Below are 16,890 nucleotides of genomic sequence, written 5' to 3' on the forward strand. Positions count from 1 at the left end.
GATACTATATTTACTTTAGAGATGAGGAACCTATTCTTAGAAAAATAATTTGTTCAAAGATTTAAATTGGCGAAACCTCAATCTCTCAACTGCCTTGTTAAAAGGATTTTAAATACTTTGAATGTCTTAAAAGTGGGCACCATATTTTTTCAAAATTCCCTTGGCTGTCTGTTACCCACCCCCCTTCTTATTTAAATGAAAAAGGGTGGGTTAATTTTTTTTTAACTAGTCATTTAGTTGATGCAATATAACATTGTTAGTAATAAAAATGGACTCTAGACTGTGAGATTTTAGTTCAAAATTCACCAGCTCTATGACTGTAAAATCCGAATTTAAATTTCCTCAGTGAAGTGAGCATGAAAAAAGTCCATTTCACCGTATTATTAGAAAGACTAAATGAGGCTATTCAAAGTGCCAGGTACATCCTGCGCACTCAGAATGTACGATTCCTCTTGATGTCCTTGACAAATAATTCCTATGAAAATGTGTTTTCAATATTACAAAGGAGAAGTGTCTGAACTGGATTTTTCCAGCTGATGTATGTGTTCGTTTTTGTGATGCGAAGAGTTAGTCAAAAAAATAATTGGAGTCTCTGACACTACGAAATGGTGATTCTATAGTGTCTATCATTGTGATCCCCACTGTATACTAGTATTGATTACGCCCTTTATTTAAAAGAAGAAAGACATTTCCCAGCACAGAACTCCATAATCTCCTTCGCAACAGAAGTTCACCAGTGACTGACTGTCCTTACCTCTATCCACCAGTCCCCCATTTCGAGATGGGGAAGAAATAAGATTAGGTGACAGATAAGACTACATTTGAGTATATCTCAGTATTAGCAAACTTTAAGAGAAAATGGTAAGTTCTTATTTTAACTTCTTATCCTTCTGGAAAGAGCAAATCACCTTCTGGTTACCTTGGATGGCAGCAGTTCTCTGAAGACATTAAAAAAATAAAAAGCCCTTGCATTTTACTTATAATGTGTGAAGAAAAGGGGGGTAGGGTATGGGGATAGCAAGGAACTCTATTAGGAGTGTATGTGTCAATAATCCTGTAGTACGAAAAACTGTCCCCAAACCAAAGTTCTAGCACTCCCATATAATAAAAGTAAGTACATCACTTATTGTTTACTGACATTTTTTATTGAGGTTTGTAGCTCATGATTTTACATGTGATTGTACAGAGCATTTAAGAAAAAAAAAAAAAAGGTTGGAAAGGTTGTACAAGGGAAAAAACCCAATAGATAGAAATCTGGGAGGTGTATATGATAAGATTAATTCCACGTGTAAATATAGGAGAATGGTAAGAGACCAGAGCCTGCAATAGCTATATTCTTGTTCCTAAAAGGAGAAATTGTTCCTATTGATGAGAAATAACTTAATCAGTTATTTTTAAAAATAAACTATCATTTTTAAAAAAGATAAATCTGGAATTAGATTTAATGCTTGGCAAGTGGGAAAACAGTATGGAAAAACTTCCCAGATTATCCTTCTACTTCCAATACATTCACAGAAGCCAAATGAAAGGACATCAAGCTGACTCTACCGCTGTTGATTCTGTAGTCATAGGCAAGGATTATTGTCAGAACATACAAAGACTTGTTTATCAATGAACACATTCTGATGGTCGACAGCTGTTTCAAGACATATCCTCTTTTATTACTTAGGATGGTAAAGGAAATCTTTATTCTGCAATGAGGCATGGAAACCAACTCTAAGTGTTTTTCCTCATCTCTCTTGATTCATGATGTTATCCAAAACATAAGACATTGTGACAGCTTGAAATTCAGGGCATTAAAAATGCTCTAGAAGACTAGGCAGTGATCAGCCTAAGAAGACACTGGGTTCTAGTCACTGTATCCTGAGTTCCATCCCCAAAGACCTCTGCCTACTGTTCAAGAGTTGATGACATTCATGAGTTTTGCCAAACGTTTTTCGAAGTCAACCGAGCCATTTCATTTCAAAGCCAGGATCATTTTGTCAGTTTTGCCTTCAGATGAATCAGGGAATTTTTAACCTTTAAAAAGCTATTTTAGGTAGGGAACTTAAATACATTTCCTTGCCAATGTAGAGTGAAATTCTGCATTCCTGGGCCATTGAGAAAAACTTAACTCTTTTAAAATTTAAAATCCTCCAATATTGGACCAACTGTAAATCTTTAATAACCTTAGATCACGGAGTGGAACATTCTCATTTCAAAATTATTCGTTCTGAATGGCAATGTTAATCTAAATTAGATTCTTAGAAGTCGGCTTTCCTTTCCTCTTCTTTCAAGCTCTTTCCTTTAGCATTCTAGAATGAAAGAAGCAGTGGGAATACTTTTAGACACATTTGGATTATGGAGTACTTTGATAACATGTCATACAACTGTCTGCAGAATTTTACGAATTGACTATAATAATTGAAGAGAGAGAGGACGTGAGAGTAATATTTTCAGCTGTGTAATTATTTGTTCAGTCTCAATGTAATATTCATAGATATAATAAATTATCCTGTAGTACGAATATTGCTTGGTTATGAATTATCTTGCACAATGTGCATAATTCCAATTTAATATTAATTTTATGTTTATTAGAAAGATTCATAATAAAGCTCTAAAAGGTACAAAGCTACTAGTAGCATTAACTGTGTCGGCATACAATAGAGAAAGCAGATTGGAGAGTGAAAGTGAATTGAGGCAAAAATACTTATATTTAAGAAACATTTATAAAATATTGATATTTCCTTGAGACAAGGTGTGGCTAGACAAGGAATACCTACAGAGTGTGAAAAGTGTTTAGAGTTTCCTGGGGAATCAGCAGGATAAAATTATAATATGGTACTTCAATTTTTGCTTTAATACATCAATTGCATTTGGTATACTGTGTAAGATTTTTGCCACTCTGAACGATTTCATTATTTTTTCCTGGAATTTTTTTCTCTGTAACTCTAATTTATGTCCTGCTACCTCACCGTAAGTCTGCCAACTTGGTTCTGCCCCTTTTCTATTCATACTGTGATTCAAAAGACTTGGTTATCCCAATAGGGTTTTTTTCCCATGCATAGTCATCCTTGACTTCTTCATATAAGTCAAAGTTCTCCTTTCACATGCCTTCTTAAAAAATCATAGTTTGCATTTACTTTGAAATGCTCTAATGGGACATAAATGAGAAAAATTTGTGCGTCATACTACTAAGAGAGAGGAAGAAAAATCAAAACATAGCTGAAATGAAGACATTAGAATAATAACTTAAGGGTCCTGGATGTTAAAGACATGTTGACTTGTCAGTTTTTTGAAAGAGGGTATAGCAATAACTTTATTGAAAATGAAATAGGCAAAACCATAATGACTACCTGTTTCATTGCAAAAATCACAAAGTTATTTCCTCTGCAAGCTGTAAATAAAAGGAACCAAAATATGTAAGTGTGTGTATAGGTGAAAGTTAAAGATTGATTTCACTTTCGAAGCAAAGGGTAAGTAGAAGTAATGAGGTTAATTAGCAAATCGGAGAGATTCTTCTGATGGCCTAAGCAGGAAAGAAGCAGCTGCCATCACTTGTAAATTAGAAATGAAAATTTAGGTATTTATCAAGATTTTTCAGATGGTTTAAAAAGGATATATTTGCTAATTCCAAAACTGAATTTATGGTAGGGCTTCACATCAAATCTATTTTATGATCTCCAGGAAGCTTTCCACGTAGAATATTCTTTTGCACCAAAAGGCTTCCATAAGCTAATTTGTAATGTTGCTGCTTCACTCTTGTGCTTCCACGTTCCTAATTTATTAATGTGCAGAAAGCTAACATAAGATACACTTAAAAGTATTTTTAGAAATGCATAGTAATTATTTATGCGGTTAAGTTATAATCGTGAATTAGTAAACATGAGCTAATTAAATCTTAATATGTTGGTACTACAGTATGCTAGGAAGATCATACACACTGTTATTTTATGTCACGTACTTCTGTTAGAGAAGAAAAGACATTAATGTCAACATTTTTAGAATTGCTCAAAAGCAAATTAGGGTTTGAGTTTGTATAGCTCTTTCTCTCTAATCAGAATTGACACAGTAGTTCTAGAGTGTTTTGTTTTGTTTATTTTTTTCTAAAAACGTCTCAAGCAGTAGCACCTTGGTACAGGACTAATGAACAGCTTCTCAAAACAAATTATTCTTTCACTAATAGATGATTACTGATTAGTCTGGAGTTGATCTTTAGACAACCCAGAAACTATTTTTCCATTCCCTTTTGGTCTCTATAATTCAGAAAGTAAATTTGTAAGTTTTTAATGTCATTTTTTTGAAGTGAGCAATCCAGTCACTTGATTTGAACATGTGTGGGGGAAAAAGCTGAAGATAGTGCCTAAAATTACATCTATGGGTTCTATATGAATATTACTAATTCTCATAGATGTTTATCTCCATTAGCATGAAAAGTTTCATCATACCAACTAAGTTAAAACAAATTTAAAAAAACACTTAATTTTAAAGAACCTTTATCAATATGTTGACATTTTTAGGTTCATGGGAATTTTAAAAATATAGATCATAAACTACACTTTTAATTTAGAGTCTTTTGTAAATTTGTTTGACAGGAAGTTAAGGGTATTTCCATTATCTGCACTTGATCAATACAGGTTCCCGATTATTTTCATTTCAATGTAATTGTTATCACGCAAATTCATTTTTGTCATTATAATTATTTTAGCATAGCAATTTATTATTCAATTTTAGTATTTTTAACTTTAGTAGAGTGGAACCAGAGGGACACTCAAAAAAACCCAAGGGAAATCAAATCTATTTCTCCTTCACAAAACTTAGATTTCCCCATAAATATCATCAGTTAAGAGCATGGGCTGTGCAACAACCCAATCGTCTGTGAATCAGCTAAACATGAGGTCTATTAGCTAGTGTCCTGATAAAGTAACAAGAAATAGACCTCAAAAAGAAAAGAAAAAAAAAAAGTTCAAGAGTAAAATATTATGAAAACATTATTTTACGAGGAAATAATTATTGGCGTGTTTCATTGGCATAACTTTTACTTGCAGCTATTGAAATAATGTGCTATGTATGTACAGTATGTCTGTTTGGTGAAAATTTACCTTACAGAAAATCAGATAAACTTCAGAAATAGTCAGATAAAGGGGGGCATGAATGGCACAGGGTATTAAAATAGAGTCAACCAAAGGTGCTAAAAAAAACAAGAAAAACTTTAAAATTATTAATTTATCAATAGCTACACAAAGGAATACATGGGGGAAAAGTCAAGTTCAGGAATTCAACCCTTGCTAGTGTAAGACGGACTAAATGAATACATGTTAGATATACACACATTTCTTTTGAAATGTATACATAATTAATTCCTTTACCATTTCGTTTTATTATAGTCACATAAAACTTGGGGGGAACAATCTCTTTCTGTAAAAGTCTTTGGGATCTTAAGTCTTTCTGAAAGCACATCAGTTATGATGGATTCAAATTCAAAAATCTCATCCTTTCTTCTCGATGCAAGAGCGTCAGTAGTTACTGACAGTAAGAAATGGCCTTCTGCACCCGTTTGTGTATTCAAGTGATCTTCTTCAGCTTGGTCTATGTAAAGCTGGGGAGGCTACCTGTTTCCAATTTCCCTGTAATGAAACATAAAAGATAATGCGCAGGGAGGTAGCGATATCTGAAAATCAGAATTGGCAGCATCAGCAAGCTGAGTTGAGGTAGTTTCCCCATTGTTCTGTGAAACTAGTTTCTTACTGACAGCTGCCTTCGCACAGATTTCTGCTGAACTGGCAAAACAAGCATAAATGCTCATAATCCACAGACCGACGTCTGTGTTTCTGAAGTGACCTTCAACTTGTCTAAACGGTTCTTTCATTACCAAACATATTCTATGCAACAGATAGGCTAACCACCGGTCAGGTGCTAATATTGCCAATAGTGTGGTATGAAGAAACCTAATTACCATTAAAGCTTGAGGTTCTCCTGCAACTTAGGAAAAATCTGGAGACTTAAAAAATACTATGTTAAGTGACCAGAAAAGTATGATGAATAAGATACTCTGAGGTGATATTAAGGTTAGGATGTACTCTGGCCCAGCACAGAATTTTTTTTTTTCATATATTTTTAAAACTGTATATAGATTACTGGCTACTTTGTAAACTACTTCTTCTCATCTTAATTTAAAAATTAATTTATACATGGGTGTTGTTTAGATTTGGGGGGAAAAAAGAAAAAAAAAGAAATCACCAAAACATACACCAGGAAATTATAATTTGGCAAATTCATTCTGGCTTTGCTCTAGAAGGGACTCCGTGCTTAGACACTGCTGGAAAAGGTTCTTCAGTAACTGAAGATCTAGAAAGTTTCTTTGAAAGGACTTTTTTCCATATATGGAACAAAAATTAGCATAAAAATAGCTTATCTTTATAAAATGGATAATCACTTTGCCATTATTCTGGCATTTTTTAGCCAATTGAGTGGCTTTGAATTTCAAACATCGAAATGGGACTTTCAAGGAAAGAAAATACATGGTGTGCCCTCTCCTCTAATTCAATACTTAAATCTCTGATTGAAGCTGGTTTTTATAGTAGGCATGGTGACTCCAGCCGGTTTATAAAATAAGCACATAGTAACATATATTAACCTGCTTTAAAGTAATTTATACATCTTATTTCATCCAACATAAACATGCCCATCCCATTTTTCTGATTTACTTTGTCTGAAAAAATGGTATAATTTTGTGCTTAGGTTATCCGTCTAGGCAGATTTGATTTCTTTTGCATGGCTCATTTGGGCCATAGAGGATTAGCAAAGTATATATAATGAAAACAGAAGGAAAGACGAGAAAAATGAAGAGTAGTTAATCATATAGTACATACAGCAAAACAATATCTTCTAAATCTCAATCAGTTGTTTATTGGTTGGCAAACAAGTTTCACTTTTACAACAAATATTAGTAATGAGGTCATCCAACTTTGAGACCATACAAAATGGATCATAAATTTAAAAAAAAATTATATGTGCTGCTAATTTACCTCTTGTATTCCTACATTACTTAAAATCCTGTCAAATAAATAAATTTTCCTGTTAATAAACAGAAGAGCTTTAAAAAAATCACTTCAAAATAACTTGACCTTTCGATTCTTACTACAAGGGAGTGAATTTCCTTTAAAAATTGATAGTGCAGGTGCCCACTTGGGGATCGGACTGAGCATTCAGCACTTAAACGCCTATGGGATACCGTTTTGTTTTTTGTTTTTTTTTTTTTCACATGCAGAAGCCCCACTAGTTCTATTGACACCTCTTGACTTCTAGAATCATAGCTACTGTCTCGGTGATGAACTGCTTGCCAAATATGCTTTGCATTACAACAAATGTGCACTGTAAACAGAAAAGTTCGTCCTGCTCTAATTTGCAAAAATGCTCTTGGAAATACTCTGACTGAATAAAGATATATAGTGAGGGAAGGAAGTCTAATTTTATTTATTTTATTTTTTTTTTGTAAAAAATAATTTGTTTGTATTACTAGAAAATGATTCTTATAAAGTGATAGTTTCATTTATTTATTTATTTATTTTTTTGCCAGGTGAAATTTTAAAGGAAAAAAAAGCAAAAAGCAATAAAAAAAAAAGAAAGAAAGAAAGAAAAAAATAAAGAAAGAGAAACAAGAAAAGAAAAAGAGAGAACAAGGAAAAGAAAATGAAGGAAGAAAGAAAAGAAAGAAGAAAGGAAGGAAACTTTGCTCTCTTACTGGTAGACAAACTTGCAAGACCAGCACGAAAGAAAAAGAAAATATCTCTTTTTTTCCACTACATTAACAGGACTCAAATTCTGGAGGAACAGAAAGCTGACTATATGTGCAATGCTAGTATCTGTACATTACATAGAAATTGTTCAATTTTTTTTCTGCCATTAGTTTTATCATCAGTTAATACAGCAAATCATAAAATATGCATTTAGCATATAATTCTAGAATTCCCCTCCATTTCATTATTTTGTTGTTTTATTTTGTATTCCACAGCTATTCCTGCTGTGGTGAATTCAGGTTGTGAGTGACTGAAAACCACTATGTGATACAGTTTTGCTTTGTTTTTATGTTTGTTTGTGCAGCACTCCAATCTAGATGCAGCATTGTTACTGATTTCAAACAACCATTCTGGCCTTTTAAAAATCAGGTCCTTGTTATTATAGTAACAGAGCATCAGAGATGTTAGAACAAACACAACAGAATTCAACAAGGCCACAATGAGCGCCATCTTCTTCGTATCTCGTTCATTAACATAATGAAGTCTCCATCCGAGGGGGAAAGACAGGAAAGGAGAGGGCACAGGGGAATTTCAGCAGTTATCTTTCTCCCCTGGGCTGACCTATAAATCCCAGTTAAAAAAAAAAAAAAAAAAAGTCTGAAAGTCTGTGTTTGTCTTTCAAGAACAGCATAAAGATTTAGGAGTACACACATTATTACCACTGCTTATATCAACTCAGAACAGTCAACCGGGTGTTAGCAGTTTCGTTGGTTTCAATTTCTGTGTCATCTTCTATAGACTAGTGACCAAATGAGCTGGTCCTTTTGAACTGCCCTCTGGAGGGGTCCCATCTTTGTTTGGAGGAACTATGAATCCATCACTGCTCCCGCGCCCCAGCTGGTAGTAGGTGTGCAGCTGATGGACGTGGTTTCTGGAGCCTAGGTTTGGCATGCTTTTGTAGTAAACGTCTTCGGCATCACCACATTTGGCCGGTGGGGGTTCGGTCTGGGTGCTGGTGGGAACGCTCTCTGCGGCGGGCACACCAGCCAGTGCTGGCATGCTGGTGTACAGAGAGTCCCTGTGGGGTGACTGGAGATCTTCTGTGTGCTCGTTGGTTAGCAAAGGGAAAAAGCTCTCACTGTGGTCTTGGGGGAGCCGCCTTCTGGTGTGATGGTGTGGCTGGTGGTTCTCTGCAGAGTAAACTCTTGGGGGGAGCAAAGGAGCATCAGATTCCTCGTGAATGAGTTCCAGGCCCAAACTCTCCTCATGGTTAAAGGAGGTGGCGTCATCCAGGACAATGGCATCATCTTCACTCCCGCTGCCAAGGTTATTCACCAGCTTGTTCATCAGATTCCTGTTCTGTTCGCTGGAGCGCTCGTGGTTGTTCAGGTAAGACGGGATATAGTTGGAAGTGAGTTCCTTCAGAATCTTTTTTTCTAGGGCGGTCTCGTTGTGGTTATAGCCACGGTCTATGATTTGCACACAGTTGCTCAGGTACTCACCACTGGCAATGCTGTAACTATTGCCATGGTTACCATTCAGTGGTAGAGTATCCATGACACTTGTATCCCTGGCATTGTTCAGAAGCCCCTCTGAAAAAGATTACAGAACACTATGACATTTACATCCAATGGGCCTCAGAACACACACACACAAACACAAAAGAAAAACATTCGACTATGAAGTATGTATAAATTGCTAGCATGTTTAAATAATGTTTGGAAGTAAACAAAAAATACTATTAAGTCTATATGTACATATTATATATACACTTGGACAATCGATAGAAACCTTAGAAATGGATAGGTATCTAAAAATAATCTTTAAAATAATAATTTTTAAAAACCTATCAATTTGCAATTTCCACACAAACATTGCCTGATATTATCTGAAGCATATCTGGTTATAACTTAGAAAAAAAAAAAAAAGCCCACAAAATTTTGGTGTAATCACTCGTTGCTTTCAATTTATACACATCAAAGTCAATTCAATAATTCATTACCTTTAATTTTACATGGCTTAACATTAAAATAGGTAGAATATTAACATAATTCATGTGTGGTGCTTTGAATATACTGGCCAAAAGTAAACGAATCAGGCACTTTCTAACAATTTGATATATAATTTTGTAAGATTCAAATTAATTCCTACACACAAAACCACAAAAGGATTATGTTAAATTTGTCAGTCTGATGTAGTCATGAAATAATGCTTAGTCAAATGAGTGGCACATCAAAATAATTTGCAATAGGAACTTTCAAAACAAAACTAGTCGGATTTACTTTCTAAATTTTTTTCTACCTATAAACCCATTAGTGATTGTTTAGGGTCAGTAGGTAAGACTACAAGAAAATGTGTAAAGACACAGGGATATGATTCCTAAAAACATAGTGTTGGTATTAAAGATTCCATGCCATAATGAATGATGACTTTGTGTGCATATACTAAACTTTGAATTTAAAGGAGATTAAACATTTTATTCTGGGAAGAAATAGTTGCAGTGAAATAAAATTTAACCACATGCTTCTTCAAGGTTTTTGCATTCTCTCGAATAAACAGAAATCCAAGAATCTATAATAGTTCCAAAGTCAGTTCAAATGCAACCACGAAAGAAAAGAAAACACAAACATTTAACCAATACTCGTAAATAAGAAAGGATATTTCTTTACAGAACAATTAATATAAGAATTCTATTAAACTTCTCAATACACTACTGACTTGTGAAAATACAGCATTCATTCTATATCTGTGATGCAGTTATGTTTATCAAAACTGAACTCGTTCATGGCTGGTTTAAATAAAGTGTGGACTTTATTTTATATGGACTTCTGATGCATACTCTGTACTCAAGTAACAGTTCCCCCAAACAGGAATGCATAAAATATTCATTAAAAAGCAGCCATCACAGACATAGGGTGAAGCGATTTATTTTCATGTTATAAGATATCTTGTAGACAAATCCACAATGTTAAGAAAAATAAAAGTAAATGCTCTTTAAAGGGCCATATGTGATGGGTGATTGCTGCTGTGGAGGGCGCTATGGTATGCTGGATGGTTATGGTTGAGTGACCGATGCATTGAAACGTGTGTATTATTTCTGTTGTCAATGCATTGGGTACAGGTGGGAAACAGCCACAGTAAAATAAAGTGGGTATGTTGCATGTGATATACATTTGTATGATGGAATGTACTAATAAAAATGAAAAGTTTATGCATTACTTAGCAAAAATAAATGCTTCATTTAAAAACAATTTAACTCACACAAACATTACATGAGACTTAAAAACTATGTTGATCATGTGACACAGTAAAAGAATCAGACAACAAAAGCGTCTAATCTCTATTAACATAAATTTATATAAGTCGATTCATAGGCTCTTTAGTTTTTAAATTGTGAGATGAACTGTTTTTAATAACTACATCATCTATATGTGATGCAATAAAAGTGAACTAAAAAAAATTACATTTGATATGCAATGTTTAGCTTTACTCCCATACTTGTCTCTCTGTAGGGCTCTAAACGACAGCATGAAGAAAAGGAAAGAAAAAACAACAAGTAAGCTTACAGCGACAGTAGAAGAAACATGAGTAAAAAGCAAATTGATGATATGCAGAAAAAAGAGTCAAAGGAAATAATTTCCACTGCCCCAAAATTCATGAGTCTGTGTTACATGGTTTATCATAATTAAAAATACTGAAATGTTAGTCAGAAAATAAGAAACCCCTCTTAACGCATGCTAATAAAATGAGTCTTTAATAAGCGTTCGTACAGTTTATAAATGCCAAACAAAAACACATTTATTTTAAAGTTAAGATTATTACACCAACCGAGGACAGTAAAGATTTGAGTGCAAGCCATGACAATTCCCATAACTATAGTTCAATAATCCGTATATTTATGTGTATGTTTATCTGAACATACCTGCTTCTAAGGAATGTTATTTAACTTTAAAATTTTTCAGTGAAATTGTATCAAATCTTTAGCTTGTATACAGAGGAAAAAAAAAACACAGTTGTAGGTTTCCATAATTGTGTGTTTTTCCTTTATATATCTTTTCTCTTCAGGTAAAAAGGTTATCTTCCCCCCATTGTACCTATACAAATGCTTCTTATCATTTGTGAATAATACTGATCAGAACTGTCATTTCTGGAACTCTTATTCAAAAGTTGTGTAACTATGGAGAAAGAAAAAGGTTAAATCCAACCATTATTCGACAACGTGAGGGGAAGAAAAATACCACCATCAACACCAGATTTTCTTCTGGATTGTTGCACAATCATTTGCAATCAAACAATTTTAGAGTTAATCCTTTAAAAAACAATCCTAGCAAAATTATTTTTAAAAAACACTCAGACTTTAATCAGGTCATAAAGGACAGCTCTTGCTGAATTTGTTTACAGGAAGGTTAAATCATCACAAACATAAAAACCAGGAAGCTCATTGGGCTAGCTCATTTCAGGAGATCCCCGCTGATTATTCATTAACCATTGCTTTAGAGATACGGTTTTTGGACTTAGAAGTTGATTTGTTTCTCATAAAGACCAACAATATTTCAAAATGGAGAGGAAAGTTCTTTTAAAGTTTCCAAATAACTTTAGAAAAATAACTTGAATTGAAGAGCCAAACCAGTATATTAACAGATGGAAATCGTTTGTAAGCTCATCACGGCTCCTTCCCTTAATGACAGAATTTTAGAACCGGAAAGCCCATGAGAGATGACTGAAGTTCAGCCCCTGCTTTTCAGGGATGAAGAAACTGCAGCCAAGACAGGCTGAGCCCCATCTAACCCCACCCTGCTAATAGTGGCAGAACTGAGATGGGAAAGGAAATCTCACAGATTTCCTCTGTGCGCCGCCATCTATGACCTCTTCATATCTGCCTTAGGCTTTGAAGCCATAACAGAATATTTATTTATATATTTTATAATATAATCTTGTAATCTTACCGACTATAATATATTCTTCATTATATCCTGTCCTAAGGGTATGTCTTTCTTTAAGTTGGAGGATAGAATTAAATTACTTTAAAATGTAAATTATTTTGTAAAATCATGACTTCCTCTCTATTTTATGTCTTGTTGACAGGTTAATCTATAGCGAGATTTATCTTACAAAAATTGAATTCTCTAGCACTGACAAGATGATAATGGTCCAGAAATACTATGCATGAAGTTTTAAATATTTCCACAGACAGACTCTGAATCCAATATAATAAAAGTATATTACTCATCTTTATTCCTAACTCTATATGCTTCAGTAACTCTATAAACACATCTCTACATATTTTAAGTAAAGGCATTACAAACAAATATGGATACTTTAAATCTGAATGCTTCTTTGCTTGCTTGGATGGCACTGTTGTAACTGAATTAAGAGAACCCACAGAACAGAACCAAGTGGTAATTCAACATAAACCACTCCAGTACATACCGAGCCACCTATATTTCATGTAAGATTTCCCCTTGCCAGTAAGAATATTAAGTGCATTCATCTGAAAGCATAAGATTAGTAGCAACATGACAATCACTAAGATATATTTTTGGTCAGTGGTAAAAAGAATTACTTTAAGCACTACTATAGTTTAACATCTTAAAAAATTTTAACAGATAAAACAGTTAAACAATTTCACTTCTGACTCTGAAAAACATGAATAAAGTTACTTACTTTTATTCTTAAGAACAAAGTCAGTAGACTTTATTTAATTTACTGACCAAACACAATAAATCCATTCCGAGGAATCCTTTGTGTATTTATCGATAATCTTAAGAGCAGTATTCAGTAATAAATTTCACAGGAATAAAACTTTTTATACCTATATGGTATTATTTTAAATGTGTGTTGAGAAAACTTCACTTTCATAGTGTTTATAGTAGTGTTCCATCCTTAGAAAAATCCCCTAATTTATGATATCGGTAAAAATAAAATACGAAGGCAGATATTGAATAGGGGAAAACATAGATTAATAATTATTAGTTGTTCATTACACAAGGCATTAGAAATTATGTCTGATAAAAAAACTGAAGAAAAGGTTATTTAAATTTTTATTTGTTTTTTAACAATATTAAATAAGTTAAACAATTATTATGGTTTTTTAACAACTCTTTGCATAAAGTGAATGTAGACTAGATTTAATATGCAGATACGATTGAAATCTTCACTTAACATTACTGAAAACTTACTGATACGTCAGTACATTGTAAAATGTTTATAATGACACAATTATCTGTCACTTAGCTTAATTAAAAAAAAAAAAAACACAAGCGTTCAAAAGTCTGCAAAATTGTTCTGTCGAGCCACATTTATTGTGTCGTGAAATGTACAGTTCATTGAGTGCCACAGTGAAACAGGGACATTGACAAAGGAGAGACGACTCCGAAGGGGAACCACGAAGAAGGACCCAGAAACTGTCTCATATTGATGGCACTAGGGAAATGGAGGACCAAAACAAGCCAGATGAGCTGCTTTCAAAGTATTTAAGAGGACTGACACAGAGAGCAGAAGAACACTTTGCTCGTCTTTGCTCTAGAGGGCAAATCAAAGCGTCCTGCCCAGAGGCAAATTTCAGCTCACTGGAAGGAAAAAATATATGTAACAAACAGAGCATTTCAACCACTGAAAGTCTGAAATCCTGAAGTGAGAAGGGTCCCATCAGGGCAAACGGGCTGACAGATTGTCAGCCCCGTGGTGAAGAGGGTCCGTGAGCTCTGTTCCTTCTTTTGATTCTAAGACAGGCAGGCCTTATGGAACTTGATAAATCAAAAGTGCCCTTAATTACCTCATCTTAGTGAAAAACAGTTTGACCAATTCCTGAAGTCATTTCTGGGTTACTGACTTCAGTACTTTTGAAATAATTTAGAATCATCCTACGTATCTGGCAAGGTGTCACGTGGGCAACTCAGAAGGTTTTAGACACCTGTGGCCGTGGTGTAACACACACACTTGCATGGAACGGCCATCCACTCCGACTTTTACTCACTCGCGACCCTCGTATTGCACCTCTGACTGAGAAGGAAGAGAAAGCACAAAGATGCCCACCGAGAATAACAGGGATTTTATTCAAAATTGCCTGGGAAAGCTAAATACGGCTAATCTATCACATCCAACTTCAAAGAACCACTTAAGCCTCTTTGTTACAGTGAGTTTTCTTTCAAATATAATATTACATAATTGGATCCCTAACTAGGGCTTTTCCTTTAGGAAACTTTTATTTGAATAGTTCTTTCCTTGTGGTCTCTTCCATAGGATATGGATATTTTTAATTTCTTGTGCTTCAATACATTTTTTTATTCTTAGAAAAGGTAGAGCCATGTCCAAACACTTATAATAGAAGTGGTTTTAAAGAGATTTGTGGTTATTTATTTGACATGCAATGAAATTTCTTTATCATTTAAAGCTGGAGGATATTCAGAAGAACCATATCCCAAAGCCTTGTTTTTCACACATAGCCACAGTAGGGGGAAAAAAAAATCACGACCTTCCTGAGCCAGCTCACTTTGGTAATGGCAAGTTAGTGTGGAACCTGACTTGCTATGGTTCAGTTCAGTAGCAAACTGAATGATTCTTTTCGCCACGGCTTAGTTCCATTGAATTTTCCATGGAGTTGGCCCAAGTGCTTTCAGCAATACCCATGCCTTGCGCCTAGAGTGTGCATCATGGATTAATAATGTAAGCTCATTTTCTTGGTCTTATAACACTGAGACTCTTGAATTGAGTCCTCCTTTATCTTACTTACCTTAAGCAAATGTCTCATTTCTCAAAATAAATACATAGGTATTTAATATAGAAATCAATCAACAACAAGAAAAGCACCGAAACACATCACAATACATTTTGTAACGTTACAGAGAAACAAACACAGATTGATGAATCAAGCATTTGTTTATCAGAAGGAAGGGATCCAGCTGTTACTAAGGAAAACCTAAGGAAAATGGAAAATAAAAGCACCAAGAGGGGTGGAAGACAAAAGGAGTCTGTGTGTCTGCTTCCAAAAGAAAGAAAGGCAGGTGGAAGGAAAGAAAAATAGAATGTGGCCATAAAAGCTACATAAAATGGGACTCTCACTTGAAAAAATTAAGATAAACTCCAGCACACCTTGTGCGTTGTACATGCTGACAGAAGGGTTGTTACAGACCGCCGGTTCCCCAAGCAATGTATTATAGGGATTGTTAGTACCATGCGGACGAAGCAGAGCATTGCTTATAAGATGATTAGCCATGGCTCCTGGAGCAGCCCCATAGAAAGACAGAGAAAAAAAAAAAGGTCAATCAGGCAAATGTGTTTGAAAAAAAGAAAGGAAACATTTAGAATGACAACAGTTGATACAGTCCTGATTACAGGCAGGCAGCTAATTAGACTCAAAAATATATGCCACTAAAGAACACATGTTTCCGATAATGCACATATCCGAGAGTCAGTGGGAAAGAAAATGGTTTACAATGTTGATTAAGCCACATTTAGGGTGTTCTCTTTCCCAAAGTGTAAGCAAGAATTTATTCCCATGCCTGCTAAAAATTTAAAAAAAAAATTAAAATTAAAAAAAGCAAAATACAGTCTTCCATACAAACAAAACAAAACAAAAGCTGGAAAAAAAATTAAAGCACAGAAAGAAAAGCCGAAATAAACAAAACATTCCCTCAGTCACAGAAACCACTGGGTTGTTCTCAATGAAAATAAAAAAAAGAATAAAAGGCAACATTTACGATAAAACACTTATTTGGAGAGCAGTTGTTGACACAACAGAAGAATTTGACATTCCTCAAAATTCTATGGAAAGGAATTCCTTAAGTTGAAATAAAATAATACATAATCACTCTTATTAGTACACCGTAGTAAGCATACTAATTAGGTGAATTTACAAATCTGATAAAATAATCATATGATATTATTTTAAAATATTTTTTAAAAATATGCACTCTGTAATATCCAGCACATATATAATTCCATTTTCCATTTTCCAACTGGTTGTTTGGACTTTGGCACAGCAAAGTGGCAGAGTAAAATTATTTCATCTCTTTGTGAATAGAGCTACTTAGTTCCAAACATATCATCAGTATGAGCCGCAACCTCCCACTTTCCAAAACTGCTTAACCAAAAAAACCCAAAAGATCACAGTCACAGTTTTATTAAATATAATTAGGTCATGTATAAAATGAAGGCAGAATGCATGTTTATG

General features: G+C 34.3%; 1 protein-coding gene across 17 annotated transcripts in view; it reads right to left on the reverse strand.

Moving 5' to 3' along the window:
- Positions 1–1,126: 1,126 nt before the first annotated feature.
- ADGRL3 (adhesion G protein-coupled receptor L3) overlaps positions 1,127–16,890 on the reverse strand; it is an 811,968-nt gene continuing 796,204 nt past the window's right edge. For 6 of the 17 annotated variants that reach the window (XM_045993716.1, XM_045993706.1, XM_045993689.1 and 3 more), the window contains one exon: positions 1,127–9,310. In XM_045993716.1, the coding sequence (XP_045849672.1) occupies positions 8,511–9,310 (800 nt within the window). In that variant the 3' untranslated portion in view covers positions 1,127–8,510. Of the gene's footprint in view, positions 9,311–11,182; positions 11,235–15,809; positions 15,939–16,890 lie in introns of all 17 variants that reach the window. The other 11 variants (XM_045993725.1, XM_045993643.1, XM_045993671.1 and 8 more) reach the window with 8 other exon arrangements.

The sequence above is a fragment of the Meles meles genome, chromosome 2 (assembly GCF_922984935.1).
Source record: "Meles meles chromosome 2, mMelMel3.1 paternal haplotype, whole genome shotgun sequence".
Taxonomy (NCBI): domain Eukaryota; kingdom Metazoa; phylum Chordata; class Mammalia; order Carnivora; family Mustelidae; genus Meles; species Meles meles.